At 40.6% G+C, this 20,206-nt stretch overlaps 1 protein-coding gene across 5 annotated transcripts in view; it reads right to left on the reverse strand.

Annotated features, from left to right (window-relative positions):
* Positions 1–836: 836 nt before the first annotated feature.
* PDZK1IP1 (PDZK1 interacting protein 1) overlaps positions 837–20,206 on the reverse strand; it is a 34,607-nt gene continuing 15,237 nt past the window's right edge. For all 5 annotated transcript variants that reach the window (XM_061632918.1, XM_061632920.1, XM_061632921.1 and 2 more), the window contains exons 4-6: positions 6,258–6,366; positions 5,293–5,403; positions 837–2,156 (exon numbers count right to left, since the gene is read on the reverse strand). In XM_061632918.1, the coding sequence (XP_061488902.1) occupies positions 2,048–2,156; positions 5,293–5,403; positions 6,258–6,366 (329 nt within the window). In that variant the 3' untranslated portion in view covers positions 837–2,047. The remainder of the gene's footprint in view (positions 2,157–5,292; positions 5,404–6,257; positions 6,367–20,206) is intronic.

Here is a 20,206-nt window from a genome sequence, read left to right on the forward strand (position 1 = left end):
AAAGGCTATTGAGCAGGGCTAGCCAAAGTGTAGCTCATGAGATATTATAAGACCTCCCCAAAGCACTTTTTAATAGTTTCCACATTTTAATAATTTCCACTTATTTCATACAAATACAAGACTTCTGACTTAATGCAAATCATCTTTAATTCAATTGCAATGTGATTTCAACTGTAAAAATAGTTGTCTTCCAACACAGGAACCTGAGTCAGACCATTGGTCCATCTAGCTCACAGGCAGAAGCTCTCCAGAGTTTCAGGCAGAATTCTCTCCCAACCCTACCTAGAGATGCAGGGGATTGAACCTGGCACCTTCTGCATGCAAGGCAGATGCTCTACCACTGAGCTACATCCCTTCCATTTTCTACCCTGCATTAATGGCATTTTGAGATGCACACCATTAGGATGAAACAGGCTTTCATGACACTTTTAGTGCTAAGTGTGAAAATCCCCCAGTGTCCCTGGGCGGGAGACCTGTCCATAATCTCCAACTCCACCCTGTCTCCTAGACTCACATAGGATGGAAACAGCGGCCTCCATCACCAGTATAATCTCAGGGGTCTGAACACAGTCACCACTATTGTGGGATAGCCTGGAGAGAACCCCAAGACTAAGGATCTCATAAAACCGAGAGTGTTGAGGGATAGGAATGTTATGATTTTGATGAAGGAAGAATATCTGGGGCTGGGTTTGAACCACTGGAGAAGGAATGGTGAGAGAAGAAGTCTTGTAACCTTTTGTAATATGAAGATTTTGTTATGTCCCACTTTGCCAACCAGATGATGTAATTGAACACCCATATTACAGTTTTTAAAACATTCTTTATTGATTATAAAAAATTAAAAATACACATAATAATCCATTTTACATTGGCAAATTGTACCTGGGATCTTGTTCCTACAATAAAACTGGTGACTTTTAAAACCTTTATTCAAACACTCACTTGTATATGACAAATCCTTTTGTTCATCTGATGCATGTATGAAAAGAAAAGCAGATCACTCATATCATAAGGCTTATATATCTGATTCACATCGGCTTTATTCATTCACTAGTAACAGGTGTGTCTCCGTGGCAAATCCAAAGCAGGGCAAAAATCAAATGAAGTAACCTGGTGGAGCATCGTCATGCTTCCACCTCTGCATGCAGCCATGAGCTGATAATACCCATTTACTGTTCCTGTGTAGCTTTTTCCTTCAGCTCTCTGAGAAAAACAACTTGTATTATAAAGGAAAAGCAGTTTCTCACCAAGAAACTTCCAGCTGTTGAACTGGGACATGGCAGTGGACTACGGAAGACTTGCAAGGGGCCTGTGCTTGCTATCTAAAGCAATTTGGCAACAGCTGCTAAGGAGAAATGATAGGTGAACATCCTGGACATTCCTAGATACCTAAAAGACTTGGGGCACAGGCTCATGACACCAAATGTGCATAAAATTTACATATGTTTATTTATATGTATAGATGCAAATTTAGGCTGATTTTGAGAGGCAGGGTGTAGGAAGCCAATTCCAGCTCTTGTTTTCAGGGCTTACTCTGATCTATGGGATTTCAACAGGATTTTCTGGCCAAAATATGTGGACTGGGCCCTCCACAGATTAAGATGGTAGGTGATTGGCACTGCATTTTGCAGCATATCTAGGTGACCTATAAGAAAAGTTGCCTCTGGGTCACACACTTGCAATGTCCCTTGTGACTGTCAAATGGGGCCAACAATCAGGTTTGGTAGCAATTCTGCTTATGCACTCTTTTTGTGGGGAAAAAAAAATAACAGCATGATGTGCCAATTTATTCCACCCAACAGAGGTGTGCAGATGGCCTCAAAATTTAACACAGAACCATAACAGCAATAAGAAATCCAGTCAGCAAAAGTTTTAACATAGAGAAAAAAGAAACTTTGGCCATCAGCTAATGCCTTGTAATGGAGTGATTAAATCTGTGCACAGTGTCTGCTGTGCAGAACTGACCTCATCATGTATGGAGTCTATGACATGGGGAGGATAAAAAAAAAAAAGACTGAGAAGTAAGTTGTACCCAGGAATGAGGAAGCTACATGCAAGTGGTAAGAACGTCTATATTGTGTTCGCCGTGACACTCACTTGTATTTCCACACTCAAACTCAACTTTCTTTTCATATACATGAGGGCCTTCTTCGCATCTGAAATATTAGGGGAGGAAAATATATATTATATATTTCACTGCATCCCACCCTACCTCCAATTTTTTGGGAGAGTATACATAGTTCTTCTTCCTTTTTATCTTAATTTTGTGAGATAGGTTAGGCTAGACCCAAGTTCACCCAGTAAGTTTTCTAGTGGAGCAGGGATTTGAACCCAAGTCATTCTGGTCCCATTCCAATGGTCGTAACCATTCACTTTATACTGGTTCTCAAGTCAGAGCCAAAACTGATGTTGTGAAGTTTGAAGCATCAGGTTTATGAAACTGGAATCTGATGCACAGATGTGGTAAAGATATATGTGCACAACTGTCCTTTTTGAGAAGCAATTATGCAAATACAGGAGTGTCAAACATCAGCCTCATAGCCCTGATAAGGTATTTTCGGATGCCAATGTAGCCTGTGGAGTCCCCTACAAGCCCCCAAACTATTGAAACTATTTTCAGATGCCTGTAGTCAAACAATGGAGGCAGGTTACAAAGAAACCATGAGATACTGAGCCAGCAATGGTTGATACTCTGTGCTTTCCCCCCACATTATTGAAACTGGCAGGGCACATATCAAGGAGCATAGAAAGAGGAGAATGAAGAAAGGCATGGACATTTGTCAGTGGGAAAGGAAACGTGGGTAGCAGAGCTGGTTTGCGCCTGCAGGGTGGAGGAGGCAACAGTTTTGAAAGGCAAGAAGGAACATGTGGAAATGGAGCTTAATAGAGAGGAAGAATGTTTGTGAGCGGCAGGGAGGTGCTCAGAAGGAAGAGATGGTGGTGGTAATTAGGATCACTGGTAGTGCTGGGGGAGAGATTTTGGCAGCAATAAGTGAATAGGTGGCATATTGGAGCTGACTGGCAAGGAGCATTTTTAGAGACAAATTGCTGGCCCTGTCCTTCTCCCATCAAGACTAACAGGGGTGATAAAAAGTATGAGAGTGGCATCTGGGTGTCTGCTGGGAGAGAATTTTGATCCTCCAGCTAATCTCAATTTGACAGCACTACTGGCTGATTCCTACATTAGGTTTAGCCACCAATGTAAGCATTTAATAACTTTTGCATATGGTCTAGTTGCATGAGAAACGCTATTTATGAAAAGAAACATCCCCAATACCACAGGTGATAATACATCAGTTCTTATTTTTCCCAAATAGGTTGCAAATTGATTAAAAATAAATCTGTTCCACTTGTATAAACTTAGGACAAAGGTTCCCAAGGATGATTGCTAAATAATATGGACAAATTAAACAAGTGATGCAGATAACTAATTGAAGCATATCCATATACAACTTTTAAGTGGTTGCTTGCTAACTATCACATGGTCAGGTCATAATGTGACTAGGAGTGGGGCAGAAATTCGATTCAGTTAGCATTTAAAACTGAATCTATCAAATTTGCCTTTTGTTGAAACAATATTTGAACTGAATCACAGCCATCCTTCAAAATTTGCACTTATCTGAATTTTGCAATGCAGTTCTCCAACCAAACAGTATTAACAAAAAATTATATATTAGGGGAATGTGTGCATAAAAATGAATATACTATTGAAAATAATATACACAAATGCATTACATTAGGGAAAACTCCTTGCTAAAAGGAGTACATTAATAAAAACTACATATAAAATGTGTTTATTACAATAAATTCACACTAAAATGCTGGTGAATTTTCATGAGGATTTTTTAAAAAAAACTGCAAAATACTGTAGAAGTGTGGAGACCTAAATTTAAGATTGGAAAAATGAGAAACTGAGAGAACCAAAATGGACAGTTCCTTCCCTAGGTATGATGTTCTGTGAATGGACAGGAAATCAGTGAAAGTAAAAGAGACAAAACAGCATCAAGGATGAATGATCAAAGGCTACCCCCAAAGATCCACTTTCTCATCCATTGCCTTATCTTTTGCATGTGGGAAAGGGTGCAGATGACTCTACCCACACACATGTTGTGAACACCAGAGGGAGGGTTGCAGCGGCCACATCCCCTGCCCGCACATTCAGCCAGTGTGTGAAGGGTCTCTATGTGCATCGAGCTCCTGCACAGGAGGGATGACCTCTGATTAGACCAGGTCCCCTCCACCATGTACAGGCACTCTACAAACAAACAACAGATGAGAGTGTGAGTCTGTGAGTCCTGTGAGACCTGCTCCCTGTTCTGTTTGGCCTGTTTCCACCTAGCCTGGGAGGGCAGGCACTGACTGGCTCTAGCTATAAAGGCTGCTTCTGCTGCTAAGGATGCCTCAAGGCCATAGGAGTGAGCTGTGGTTTAGGCCTGTGGTTTTTCTGGGGTCAAGATTTGGTTTTGGAGATGCTTTTTGTATGTGTGTGTTTTAATCCAGATTATGTTCTTGTATTTTTATTGTTGAACCTTATGAATTATCAGCGGATTGTTTAAAAGTATTGCATATTTATTCATAAAAGATGTTTTCATTAGTTTATTGTTTATATGACTATTTCAGTTGTGTTATATCTTGTAACTGTTAGTGAATTATGTAAACTTTTTGATGCTGTGAGCTGCCTTGAGCATGGTTAATTGTGAAAAGGCATAATCTATACAAATAGATTGTGATGATGTGGCAAAAAGCCCCTTCACATGCTGTCAAAATGCGCTGATGCACTGGTGCCATTGCAAATTTAGAAGTATAGGATCCCTCCATGATAGCCCTACCATGCCCCCTCACAGCCATGCCCTGTCACTCACTTGCTCTCCATTGTTATCTCTACACTCCACAGTCCTTCTCGCACATGCCTTCTCCCACAACAACAATATTCTCAGTGGCTGACTCACCTCCTTTCACTCTGATTGAGTGCAATCAGCAGGAAAGGACAAATATGTTAGAAGATTCTTCTCAGTGGCTAACACACTCCCCTTTCATACTGATTGGCTCATACAATGCTGGAAACATAGGGACCCAGCTGGGACCCTGCTCCCAAAAAAGTAAGGGGTCTAAGACCCCCCCAAGAGCCCACACTCCTGTGCAGATGGCAAGAGCATGGCTGCTGCATGTGTTGGTGGTGGGGCTAGCTTTTGTGACCGCATGCCCTCCATGTATTACAGTATTCATATGGGGGGTCATGTGACCTCCCTTTATTTAGTCATACTTTGTAATATGTTAGAAAATTAAACTAACCTGAAATCTGCGGCAGTCATTGAATATCTCCCTTCTGAACCGTTAGAAATGGGCAGCTCCGCCTTGTTGCCTCCCATGGAGAAAGCTTCATTTTTCTCCTCAAAGGAATCACTGTGGAAAAGATTAGAATGAGCACTAGGAGGTTAGATTTTGTGTGCAATTCAAACACAAGGATCCTACACTTGAATGCCACCTTTCCCTCTCTCCCTCTCTGATTTATATCCTATACCTCCAGGACCCATCAGCATCCCCAGAATAGCTTACAACAAAAATGTTTTTTGGGATATTTTAATAAAATATTAATAAACAATAATAGAAGCCTAGCAGAAACCACAATACAACACAGCCACAAAACTATACTATCATCAGGAATAAAAATACATTAAGCCTGTACAGGTTAAAAAGACTTGGGAAACAGAAAAGATTTTGCCTGGCACCTGAATGACAATGACGTGGACACTGGACAAACTTCTCTGGGGAGGGCATTTCACAGGTAGGGGGCCATCACTGGAAAGCCCCTCACCCAGGTCAGTGCCCCCCTCACCTCTGACGGGATGGGCTGCTGAAGAAAAGACTCAAAGAAAGGCCTTAGTGCACATGCATACTAGTAAGGTGGTACTTGTACTTATCCCTCTGGGGGTGGACAATATTTGGTTTGATTTGATTTATTTGATTTTCATCCCACCCTTCCTCCCAAAGGAGCCAACATAAACACTGGGAGTGATTTGAATTGGGCTGAGGGGACAAGTAGGGGAAAGTTTTAAACCCCACTGTACCAGCACTCCAGTCCCAATCCAATTGGGGGTTACAGGTGTTTTTTATATTTTCAAAAGGGGGAAATCCAAACACAGATCTCCTGACATCCCATCTACTTTGGCCCTGAAGCAATCTGTTACAAAATAATTGCATCAACAGAGAAGCCATACAACCATCTTTGAACAGAGTAAAGGAAAGTGGGAACTTACTTTTTTTCCTGGCACCAGAACCTGTTGATGACAAAGGCAATCATTGCCAGAATCAAGAAGACAGTAACTGCAATGGTGCCCTGAACCCATGGTTGAAGTTGTCGCTGAACTGTCAAGAAAAGGGATTAAATTCATACTTATTGTGGCTCCCACTCTTGGTAGGCTAGTCTATCTCTTTTCTGTATTGGATGCAACACGGTGCCTGCGGGAGGGGCCATGGCTCAGTGGCAGAACATCAGCTTTGCATGCAGAAGATCCATAGCACAATCCCTGGCATCTCCAGGTATGGCTGGGAATATCTACCATCTGAGAGCTGATGCCAATCAGTATAGACCAGGGATGGGAAACCTCAGGCCCAGGAGACCTCTTTATCAGGACCTCCCCCGGCTACATCCCTCACCAGCACTCCTTTACACCCTCTTTGAATATTGTTCTCCTAGTTGAATATATCTTTGAACTCTGATAATGCCTCTTGCTTGTCTGGATAGAGAGGGGTGTACGAGTGTGTGCAGAAATAGACTATTGCACAAAGGTAAAATTCACATTCATTGCTCTGCCCACTTTTGCCTCTGGCCTTGCCCACCAGTGGCATGTGAACCCTGGGAGGTTTCCAAACTGGGAAGTTGCTTCCCCCGGACAGAAACAGGTTCCCCGTGCCTGTTATAGACCATACTGAGCCAGATGGACCAATGGTCTGACGTGTTACATGGCAGCTTCCTGTGTTGCTAACTATAATTCATCTCAACAAGGTCCCATTTCTGTTCAGTGACAAACTCACTGCTGGTGCTTCATTCATGTTAAATAGAAGTACCAGGATCTAAATAACTGTACACGTTTATAAATTGAGAAGATTAATGCTTCATCCACCATACAGTTCAGTTCAGTTTATTACGGTCATTGACCAGATAAGTATCCATATATATATACATTTTATCTCCTAGAAAGGTTAAAATATTAAAACACTATATGCAACAAAAATAATAAAATTAGTATACCAATTCAGAATATGTTAAAATCATCACAATGTTAATCAAAATAATTAAAACTTCGTTTGGGAACAAGCATAGACTACAAGTCTTTTCTAGACATTTATCTAGACATTTTCTCTATCTAAATCCCAAAATGTCAGTTTTGCCATGGATTTAAAGTGCGAATTATTTTAGCTTAAGCCCTTATGGCTACAATATTACCATCATTTTATTAAGGCTTTCCTGCATTTAATGGCTATGGCACAGTATTTAGCTACTCTCTCTGTTAAATCATTACAGCTATCTGCTAATAAATATTCCGTATAAAAATCATCAGTTCTACCTGGAAGGGAATTTATAATAGGCGCGATAAGTTGAGATCTAACTTCAGAATAAAAGGGACAATAAAATAGAACATGAGTGACAGTTTCAATTTCTCCATTTCCACAAGGGCATTTTCTATCATTATAAGGAACTTTCTTGTATCTACCCTCTAACAGCGCTGATGGCAAGATATTAAATCTTGCCAGCGTAAACGCCCTTCTCCATTTTGGTATGGTAAGATTGGCTAAATATGGCATAGGTGTCAAAGGTTTTAAATTATACCTATGTTTTCGCATTAACATCAAATGTTGCTGATAATCTATATCTTTAATTCTCTGCAGAATATTTATTTTAGCTTTTACATATCCCAGCTCTAAAATTATTGGTATGGAAAAACCTAACGATGTTATTTTATTTATCAGCATTTGTTTCCAGGTGGATTGATGACTATCCTTTAATATATAAGATACCAACATCTCGGGATTAAACAATAATTTTAACCAACATATAATTCTATGGGCCCAAACATTGGATTCAATTGTTTGTAATCCTGCTTCCAATCTTAAAATAAAATTAGGTATGCAGGAAGGAACAGCCAAGATAGATCTAAGGAAACTGTTTTGTATCGCCTCCAGAGTTGTAAAATTCTGACATGTAGTGACTTGCATGCCATAGATCAATTGTGGTATTATTTTTGTCTTAAAGACTGTAATAATTGATGGTATTATTTGTCCTCCTTTATTATAAAAAAAGGATAGCAGAGCTTTAAGAGTTCTTCTTGCATTCATAACTATCATCTTCCTATGCATTTGCCATGAATTTGAAGCCTGAAAAGTTATTCCCAGGTATTTAAAGGTAGTAACTTGATCTATTAAATGCCCATTTATCTGCCAGCGGTGTTTTGATCTATTTTGTTTCTTTTTAAAGATCATGACTTTTGATTTTCCATAATTTATTTCAAGTTGTTCGTTTGTACAGAATGTCGCCAGCTTTGACAATAGTCGTTTTAAGCCAATAGGTGATCTCGAGAACAAAATTATATCATCTGCATAGAGAAGTAAGTCTCTTGGTATTTCAGCCATCCTGGGAGGGTGGGAGATGACAGGTGCTAGAAAGTCAACTATCTCATTTATGTAGATATTAAAGAGAAGTGGAGCCAGGATGCAACCTTGTTTGACCCCTTTAAATGTGGCTATTGGCTTTGTAAGATGTCCTTTATTATTACATTTCACTTGAAGATAGGTGTTCTCATACATCCCTTTAATTAATAGGAGCAATCGAGGATCTATATTAGTTTTGCCAAGCTTTTCCCACAATCTAGATCTAGATATTGAGTCAAAAGCTGACTTTAGGTCAATAAAAGCGGTAAATAGCATATTTCCCTTTTTTGTTGAATATTTATCTACCAAATGTTGGAGGATAAGAGATTGATCAGTAGTGGAGCGTCCAGTCCTAAAGCCAGCTTGTTCCTGGGCTAGGATATGCTCAGTGTCAATCCAAAATTTTAATTTATTATGTAAATGGGCCGCATAAAGTTTACTAATTATGTTTAGTAGACTAATAGGCCTAAAATTGGCCGGATCAGATATTGATCCTTTTTTATATATTGGAATGATTACAGCGCCACCCCAGTCTCTAGGTATTTGCGTAGTACGGTCAATATATGTAAATAAGACCGCCAATATTGGAGCCCACCATTCTGCATTCGATTTAAAAATTTCCGCAGGAATGTTATCTGGACCTGGGGCTTTGTTTGGTTTCAACTGTGTTATTAGATCCAGAATTTCTTTCCTAGAAACGGGGTCCCATTCCGGAGGCATCAACTTAGTTCTTTTGATGTTAGATTGTTCGGGCATATTGTTCCTATATATGTTGGAAAAATAATCTTCCCAAACTTGCGCCGGGATATAGGAGTCTATATTGGTGTAAGTCTTTGGCCAATTTGTCCTTATTAAGCTCCAAAACAAGGATGAATTTTTTGATTTTGAAGCATTTATAATATGTTGCCAGAGTAATGTACATTCTGTTTTCTTTTTTTTATTTAGTAATTGTTTATATTGTTTTCTTGTTTCGCAATAGATCTGTAGTAATTCAGGGGATCTATCCTGATTATATGCTTTGAAGTTGGCTATTAAATATTTCTTTTTATCTACGCATTCCTGGTCAAACCAGGGTTTAGAGTGCTTCAGCCTGTTATTATATTTGGTCTTTGTATCCGAAACAAATGTCATCTGGAGAATATTTATCAATTTATGAAAATAGTGGTATGGATTAGTCTGTTGAGTATTTAACAATATAGATTCCTTTAAAACAAGGCAATCATGTGAATTTAACCTTGATATAAACTCTTTTTCCAATTTGGGTCTCCATTGTATCCTATTTGGACGAATCTCATAAACAGTGCTCGGAAAAGATTGTGGTTCAATAAAGATTTGACTTTCACCACCTGAAAGTTCAATAGTTATAGGTAAGTGATCACTTTCAGGTCGCTCCATTATCCTAAATTTCTCAACAATTTGGTACAACTCCTGTGACACTATTCCCAGATCTATTGTAGACGTTCCTCTACTGGATATGAAAGTATATTCCCCTTCTAGATCTCCCTTTGTGCGACCATTTAAAAGAATTAAATTTAAGTTTATTATCATTTGTATTAGGCAGAAGCCAGTATAGTTTACACCCCTGTCTTTTGCCTGCCTTGTTGGGATAATATTTGGGCCGTCCAAATAGGGGCACGTCATTTGATATTTTGTGAATAATATTTCATCTGATGGTCCCATTCTTGCATTAAAATCACCGGCTATTAATAATAGGGCCTCAGGATGTAATGTATTTAGTTCTATTATATAATGTTCCAACTTAGCTATATTATTCTTAGCCATTTCGTTATTTTTGCTCGGTGGTAAATACACATTGAGTAACATCAGGGTATAACAAGAGAGCTTTAAGAGTACCGCAATTGCTAATTCAGGTAATGGTTCACATTTAACAATTGGCACATTAATTGTAGTAGAAATGAGAATACATAGGCCTCCTCTTGGGCGTCCGCCTCTCTTGCTAGGCATAGCTTCCAATTGATATATCGAATATCCATTTAGACGCAGTTCTTCTAATTCCCAAGTTTCTTGTATGAATATGATATCAAATTGATCTAAAAAATTCATACAAGTTGGGTCCATTATTTTATTCTTCCATCCCGCCATATTCCATGATACAATCTTCAAATTGTGTGTTTTTGAGCTTTCGTATTGTCAGTTTTTAGTTTTATTGTACAAAGGTACAGTTCGAACTTCCATCTTCCCACTTTTGATGATATGTTCATTTACAGACTTCTGTGGGGATTGTTGATCACTCTTTTTTATATTATTTAGGGTAACTTGGTCTTGATTTTCTTCTTTATGTTCTAATTTTTCAAGTGTAGATATTAGTTTTCCCAATTTAGTCCGAATTTGTAATTTTGTCTCCGTCGGCAATGTAGTAAAGGTATCTATTAGAGTTAACTCTTCCGGTAAAAATTGTTCTAATTCTTTTTGTTTTTTTTCAGCTTCATTCATACCCTCCAAAGGCATATTCGTTCCAACATCTTTTCGGGATATAGAAGGCGAGTTATCAGTATTACAAGAATGTATAATTAGTCTTTGTAAAGGGGCTCGATTTTCAAACACCCGAGTAAGATGTAAATTATATTCTGATAACAGGTCTCTTTTGGTATAGAAAAATTTCGCTCTATCTTCATCCACGAAAGTTATCATGGCTCTTGCGTTTATGTAATTGTAAAAAAGATATTTAACATCTGTAATGTCATCCATCCTAATAGCGCCAGGAGATATTTCTTTTATTATCTTTAGTAGATGTTGCTTTCTATCCTTCAGCAATTGATGTCCTTTTAATTTTGGATAATTACTTATGGCCAAAGTTTTTGGATTTAATATTAAGTCCCAAACATTAGAGGTTTGGGTTAATGCTGGAGGACTTATGTTTGTTGTAAAAATAGGTGGCAGTTCTATCATACTTGTATCCTGATTTTGCCATATAGGAGTAGAAATAGAAATAGGAATAGTCACTTCTCTTTTATCACTTGAATTATCGGTTTCTATATTTAGTAAATTTTCAATTGACATTGGTGAAACATTTTCTTGTAGTTTAGTTGTTCCTTTAGTCTGCTGTCTCTTTCTCTTTCTTTTTCTTTTTCTTTTCTTCTTTTGAGGGTCTTCTCGTAGATCTAATAATTTAAATAGTCTTTCAAATTTCATGTGACATTTTTTATGTGCTCTATTACTTTTAATATTTTTGCTCTTTTTCCCAGCCTGAGGAGGAGGTTTGCTGTTTTTTTTCTTTTCCTCCACTAGATGGTGGTGTGTTCGTTGAATAGTCTGTGTTGCTTGTGAGATTGTCTTTATATTATTATTGGAATCTTTTTTCATAATACATTCTGTTAAGGTTGTTAATAAAGAATTGGCTTCTGCAACAAATTTAGAGATATGAGTAAGTGATTGCGTCACTGTTTGGCACCAATCTTCCTTTTCTCTTAAAGAGGCAGCATTGAATGACTCATGTTTATTTAATCCTTCATCATATTTAATGATAGATTTAAACTCCCTATAGTCATCTGAGGACTCAAGCGGTGGCATTGAACTCTCTTTGCTGCACAGTGATATATTAGTCTCAGCTCTTGTCCAAGATATATCAAAGAGCCCTGTCTTCCCTTCCACCTCATCAATTTCCTGGGCTATGTTCTTGGAACTAGTCCCTCCATTTTGTGGGGACCAAGGTGGTAAATTATTTATTTCCCAGTCCAATAGCAGTGGTTCATATTGCAGGGTTTCTTGTGGTTCCAGCTTTTTTTCTGCTTTCGTTACACTAATATTTGGTTGATAAAAGTGTGTAATTTTAGTTTGCTCCCCACCGATTGTCAGTATCCTGTCCTCATTATCCAGTGCAATTCCTAGGTCTTTACATTTTTGTCTGGTGAGGACCATGTTAATAAGTTACTATTTGTCCTTGGCACTAATTCACAGCTTATGTTGGTAATTATAAATTCGCCAAGGTCTACCTTTAGCTGAAACTCCGTGGCTCCGCAGTTATCTCCAGGAAGATAATGATGAAAAGAAGGAGGCTTATAATATCTAAAACATTTCTTCTTTATGTGTCACTGTAGAGCTTTCAGAATAATAAAAGCATAGAAGCGTAGTTGTTTAGGAATTTAGAAGTTCAATCGCACTTACTGATTATCAAGAACAGAGCAGCTTTCACAGCGTCCTCATAGTCTTTCAGCCCCCAGCGGAGCCGTTAAAAACAATTAAAAGACTGAGTTACAGGATAAAATGCGGAGCTCTAGAAATGAGCGTCCGACATGTCATTTCTTCCCCTTGTTATATTTTCAAACCTTAAACAGGTCCCCAGGCAATGCAATACAACACATAGCACCATCAAAATACAGGCACGAATACTCAAAGCTGGCAGAAAACGCTCAGTAAACAGACATAGGTTTCCCACATGCTTGTCAAGAAAGCTAGAATTCACTCTTTGCCCATCATTAGTTTTTTTTCCCTTGAACTTTCCCTATAGTTTTGATATTAAGTAGAGCTAAACCAAATTTGGAGAAATTTCACATAAGATTTTCTTGGAGAAAGCCACCGCTGGTGAAGGACTATTAGACAGAACACCACCAAAGAATCAAAGGCAGCACAGCTCAGCTATGCCACCTAGAGAATAATGGCACCTCTGCATGGCCACCACAGTTGCCTAAACAAGGTATGTAGTATTTCTACGAAAGTGGCAGCTGCTGCCTGGCATATGTGACAGAACTATGTATAGCAGGCTACCCTTCTTGAGGCAGAGGGCCACACTGATCCATAGCCACCCTCAACAGGTAACATATAAAAGTGGGCGTGGCTAAAGCATAAAATGGGTGTGGCCAAAACACATAAGTACAGTATTTTTAATCATTTCAAGAATTTTTAATGTTGCATTATTCATTTTTAAATGAATAACTTGAGTAATTTATCAAGAAAGATCTGCCTGCTAAGCTATAAGCACCTCTGCCTCCTTCCCTCCAACACAGAGGATGCTGTCCAGTAATTTACCCTTACATCAAGCTGTAATTCATAAGTACCTTCCCAAATCATATCAGTATCTTCATTCCTAATGAATAACTATTTATTAACTGTTGAAGAATTCAGTGCACACTACTTCCTCCACTCACCACCGCCTCCAGGAATTTTATTTAATTTATTTATCTGTTCATTAGTTTCCTCCAACACAGGGGATGTTCACTTAATAAAAGTGGACACAAGCTTTCTCTCCTTTGCTTTCCTTCTGCTCTCCATTACTGGCTCTGATGCTTGTCAGTGAGGTCTACAGTTCTTCCCAGACACTTCCTATAGCTTCGCTCCACTGCCTGACAAAGTGACACAATGTCTGGGATTTCTTCTCAAGAGCAGGCAAAGCGCTTTGTGCATTTTCTGTAGCTTCATGCTATGACTGCCCTTAGGATCCTATCTCTTCATCAAGCATCAGTACAAAGCTACAGGAAGCATCTGAGACGAAGGTTACCAAGTGCTGCAGAAGCCCTCTTGCTAAGGAAAAGCCTGCAATGACTTTTAGGGAACAAGGTTCTTAGGCTGTGGCCACACTAGTCAATTTAAAAGCAGCCAGAATGGTTTTCTGGCTGTGTTTTGAAGCGACACTGTCTCTGTTGGCCACACCTCCTTTCCCCACTGCTGCCTTCAGACCTTTCAGGACTGCCCAGAGCAAAGCATTAGGCCAATCACTGTCTCTGCCTGAGCCTGCAGCAAAACATTTCCGTTGCCAACACCTGGAAGACAAAGGGGTAGATCTACCAATCAGTTGCGAAACCTTCCTGAAGCTGATTTTAAAAAAAACATGCACTGGAGCTGATCCAACAAGGTTTTAAGTTTAAAAAGTGGAGGAGTTTGACTAGCATCATATGCCCCCGTTTTGAGAAAAGACAAGCAGAGATGCACTGGAACTGGCACAACAGTAACCCTAACCCTATGTCAAAGACATAATTCAGCACAAGAAACCCTTGAAACACCCACAAAACATCCAAGCAATGCAGAGAGAGGACTAGCCAGTAAAATATATAAGCTGCTGCCACAACACAATTTGGAGGCTCTTTGGGGCCACAGAAAACCTTATGGGAGGGCTAGATATGACCCATGGGATATGGGTTAACCACCCTTTGTATGCAATATAGACCACAGGCTGAGGTACAGAGCAAGAGGCTTTCAGGGGTTACATCCTGCTATATGGCGCATGACTACACGGAAGGGCATTTAGTGGTGGACTCTAACTTCAAGGGTCTAATGTAATGTAATTGGCTGCCTTTTTTATTTACTGTGCCATTTACAATGTTCTGACATACTGAAATGCAGCTGCTGAAACCTTTCCCCATGATTTAATCTCCAAGTCAGGAATGCTCCACCTGCTAAATTTGTGTGTCATGTTGGTGTTAAAAGAAAGAGAGCAGTTTTAAAAAAGCAAAGAAAAAGCAACCATGTTAGAAACCCGGAGCCTGACAGCTGTTTGTTGCGTTTCTGAAAGGTGGCTGGCCTTCAGTGCCAGCTATAGAAATGCTTTCACGTTAATGAATCATAGCATTTTAGAGTTTAAAGGTACTCTGAAGATCATCGAGTCCAACTCTCTGTTCAACACAGCTTCTGTGATGTAGGATGCAATGACAGCATCCTTGATAGAGAGCCGCCCAGCCAGAGAAGGAAAATAAAGAGACTGGAGGCAGGCATGTAATCCCTCCTCTACAATTTGCTGCCAAAAGAAACTGCTTCACCTTCAGCGTTATGGTCAGAGCAGCCCTGCCCATTCTGACAAACACTTTCATCTCTAGAGGGTGGTTGGCCCTTTCGCAAGGTTATGACTAACTGCCCCAGCCAGCCCAACCATGTTTTGCTGCCCTCTCAACACTCCTTTCCTGAAACATAAAATGCCCGACATTCACCTCACCCTGCAAAGAAAATAAGTCTGTTTCTCCTGCCACTCATTGTCAGGGTGTTCCAAAGAGGATGATGGCAGCCTTGTACGCTAGACCTGTCAAAAGTGGGACTAATGTTCTCGGCCTGGATTGTTCAACTGAAACTGAAACTTGAAAACATCTTTTTACAGAACTCACTTGATGGAACTGCTGGATTTTGAATGCTGAATTCAGTAAATGTCTTCAAATGCTAAAAGTCTCCCACTCCTGCTTGAATTCAGATCCCAGAAGCCTTTGTTTCAAGGATTAGGATAGCACGAGCTTGCCAAATTTAAAAGGGGAGGAAGATCTATCAGTGCCTTGAAGAGCACTGGATATATTCTGAGCTTAAGAACCTGAAGGAAAACCAGCCTGTAGGCAAAGGTGGGTGACTTAGGACCACTTTTGCAATATCTCACAAGAGAGATTCATTTTTGAGTTAATTTATAAATAATTTGTATATTTACTAATTGAAATCCATTGATTACCCATTGAAATCAATGAAAACATAAAATATAAGAAAAGCTCTGCTGGATCAGGCCAAGCATCCTATTTTCACAGTGGCCAGCCAGATGCTCATGGGAAGCCCACAAGGAGGGCCTGAGTGCAACAGCCCTCTCCCCACTTGCGATTCCTAGCAACTGGTATTCAGAGGCATGCTGCCTTTGAACAGAGGTAGCCATCATAGATTTAACACTACAGTCCTAACCATGACTACTCAGAAGTTAGTCCAACTGAATTCAGTGGGGCTTGCTCCCAGGAAAGTGGATTGAGATTGCAGTCTTAAGTAATCACTTGTCCTATTAATGTCAATGGAACCTAAATTCAACTAACTTACAGTGCAATCCTATGCATGTTTACTCTCAGGTAAGTCAATGGTACTTACTCACAGATAAAGGTGCATAGAATTGTAGTCTTAGTTTGGATCCAACCCAGTGTCAACCATCACTTTGAAATTGATAGTTTTCAAACTTCTGTATACTTCCACTTCCTGTCTCTACTAGTAGGGCAAGAATCCTGTCTTTGCCTTTTCCTCCCTTTCTCTTTTCGACATCTCTTTAGCTCTTTCAAACCAAGAATTCATGAATAATACATTTTTAAAAAACAAACCCATGTAGGCCTGTCTTCTAAATTTTCCAGCATGCTCTACTCTTCAGTAAAATTTATTTCACATGTCAGATTGCTGGGTTTTATTAATTTGTTTGAGGTAACAGTATTGCATTTTATTTCTCCTACAGAAAATGGAGGAAGCAACTATTGACTATCCTTGACTTTATTCTAACCAACAGAGATGACTTGGTGGATGAAGTGGCAGTTATGGGAAACTCTGGGTGAAAGTAACCACGCTAAACTTAAGTTCTTGATCTTAAAGGAAGCAACAGCTGAGAGTAGCCATACATGTACCCTGGACTTCAGGAAAGCTGATTTTAATAAACCCAGAACAATGGTAAGTAAGGTTTTGTGGCAAGCGACCCTATTGAGACAAGGAGTCCAAGATGGGAGGAAGTTTCTAAAAAAGGAAATTCTAAAGACACAATGGCAAATAGTTCCATCAAGGAAGGAAGGGGGAAAATAGCAGAAGAAGCCAATATTTAGAGATGACCTGAAAACAAAAAAGGGCACATACAGGAAGTAGGAGGAAGACCAGGCCACAAAGGAAGAGTACAGACAGGGAGCACCAGAGCTTGGAAGTAATTTGTTACAAGTAACGAATTACTTGTAATTCATTACTTTTTTGAGGAACGAGTGGGTAATACATTTACATTTTCATTGTAATAGAACTAGGAGTAATTTTATTATTTTTGTGGAGTAATTGTAATGTTTCCAGCATTACGTTTGGGCATTACTTGGGGGGGGCGGGAAGCAGGGGAAGTAGGGGAAGTCTTCTGCTCCTCTGATTTGTGGATGAAAATCATGTGCCTCAGATTGGGCTTCTGTACAGTGTCGTTCTTCCCTCATGCTCTGTGGGTGGGTAGAAGGTGATGAGGGAGGAGGTGGAGAGTGAGACGGGGTGGAGTGGAGAAAACAATTGTTTAAAAAAATGGATGGTGGTGGTGAAGAATGGAGTGGAGGGAAAAGGGAGCCAGAGGGCAAGAACATGGATAAAGGAGGAGAAAGAGACAGCAGTAGAATGGAGATAAAGAACTGTGGAGGTGAAAGATGACAGTATGTGTGTGTGTACTGTGTTTGCACTTAGCACACAAACCACCCTCTCTGGCTACTGTGCTGCATTTGCAGTATTAACTTTTTCGCATCTCAGGGGAAAATATTTGCTTGGGTGAGTGTCCCTTAGTTGGTGGCAGGGCAGGGTCCGGGAGGTGGTTAAGTGAGAGAGATCATGCTTGCTGGCTGAGTGGGGGGTTGCACTTGGTTTAACATGCAAAGATCTGAGTAGTGGCCTCTGCCTCCCTCCCCACCTCCCTTACCATTGCTATCTGATGGATAAAAAGAATTATTCTACTACCTCTGTATGTGTGTGTTTATTTTTAATGTTGTTTTAGGCTACTTAGATATGCAGCAGCCAAGGGCAGCACCTTGTAGGCATTTTTTAAAGAAAGTAACTGAAATGTCATTGTAGTGATTACTTTTGAGAAAAAGTAATCAGTTACTTTCAGAGCAATTGGAATTGTAACGGTAATTACTACTTTTTTGGCCATGTAATTGTCACTGTAATTTATTACTTTTAAAAAGTAATCTTCCAAGCTCTGGGTAGCATGGAATTGCAGGAATGGCGTCAGGAAGGCTAAAGCTAAGAATGAACTGAGATTAGCAAGAGATGCCAAAAGCAACAAAAAAGCTTTCTTCAGGTACATCCATAGTAAAAGACAGAGAAAAGAAATGGTGGTACAACTACTCAATGAGGATGGCAACATGATAACTGATGACAAAGAAAAGGCAGAAGTGCTCAATTCCTCCTTTGGCTGTCTTCTCCCAAAAGAGGATCTAAGACCCTCTTGGGAAATGTGAAGTTGAAGGGGCAGGATTGAATCATAGAGCTGGAAGGGGCCTATAAGGCCATAAAGTCCAACCCCCTGCTCGATGCAGGAATCCAAATTAAAGCATACCCAACAGGTAGCTGTCCAGTTGCCTTTTGAATGCCTCCAGTGTTGGAGACCCCACCACCTCCCTAGGTGATTGGTTCCATTGTCGTACCGCTCTAACAGTTAGGATTTTTTTCCTGATGTTCAGTTGAAATCTGACTTCCTGTAACTCTGCACTCTGGGTCAATTGAGAAGAGATCCTGGCCCTCCTCTATGTGGCAACCTTTCAAGTACTTGAAGAGTGCTATCATATCTCCCCTCAGTCTTCTCTTCTCAAGGCTAAACATGCCCAGTTCTTTCAGTCTCTCCTCATAGGGCTTTTGTGTTCAGTCCCCTGATCATCCTTGTTGCCCTCCTCTGAACCTGTTCCAGTTTGTCTTCATCCTTCTTAAAGTGTGTTGTCCAGAACTGGACACACTACTAAGATGAGGCCTAACCTACTAAGATGAGGCGAAGCAGTTCCAAGCACATTTGGAGGAAGCGGATTATCTGGATCCATTTCAATCAGGCTTCAGGCCTGGACATGGGACTGAAACTGCCTTGGTCGCCTTGGTGGACGATATGAGGAGGGTGCTGGATAGGGGCGAATATACCTTCCTTGTCCTCCTGGATCTCTCAGCGGCTTTTGATACCGTTGACCACAGTATCCTTCTGGACCGCCTGGAGAGGTTGGGTATAGGGGGCACTGTGTTGCAGTTGTTCCGTTTCTTCCTCTCTGGTAGGTACCAGAGAGTGGCATTGGGGGATGAGGTTTCGGACCCTTGGCCTCTCATCAGTGGGGTGCCACAGGGCTCCATCCTCTCCCCGATGCTGTTTAACATCTATATAAAGCTGCTGGGTGCTATCATCAGGAGATTTGGGCTGCAATGTCACCAGTATGCAGATGACACGCAGCTCTATCTCTCATTTAAATCTTCACCGAGGTTAGCTGTAGAAACCCTGTCCAAGTGCCTGTAGTCAGTGAGTGGCTGGATGGGAAGGAATAAGCTGAAGCTGAACCCTGACAAAACCGAGGTCCTGTTTGTGGGAGACAAGAGAAGGCTTGGGGATATTGACCTGGTGCTCAATGGGGTACAACTGCCCCTGAAAGACCAGGTCCGCAGCCAGGGGGTCATTCTTGACTCCCACCTGTCCATGGAGGCTCAGGTCTCGGCTGTGAGCTGGGCGGCGCTGTATCAACTCCATCTGATACGAAGGCTGCGCCCCTACCTTCCCAACCATCTGCTCCCACCGGTGGTACATGCCCTGGTCTCCTCTCGCCTAGACTACTGTAATGCGCTGTACGTGGGGTTACCCTTGAAAACGGTCTGGAAGCTGTAACTGTTACAGAATGTGGCTGCTCGCCTGATTAAAGGCAGCCGCCGGCGAGATCACATTACTCCAGTGCTGAAGGAGTTGCACTGGTTACCAGTTGTTTTCCGGGCCCAATTCAAGATGTTGGTGCTGACCTTTAAAACCCTGTACGGTTTTGGCCCAATCTATCTGAAGGAGCGCCTCCAACATCATCAGGGATGCCGCTCAACAAGATCCGCCTCAAAAGGCCTTCTCTCTATCCCACCAGTTAAAACAGCTAGATTGGTGAGGACTAGGGAGAGGGCTTTTTCAATCGTGGCCCCCACTCTGTGG

Source organism: Rhineura floridana, chromosome 6, assembly GCF_030035675.1.
Source record: "Rhineura floridana isolate rRhiFlo1 chromosome 6, rRhiFlo1.hap2, whole genome shotgun sequence".
NCBI classification, from domain to species: Eukaryota; Metazoa; Chordata; class Lepidosauria; order Squamata; family Rhineuridae; genus Rhineura; species Rhineura floridana.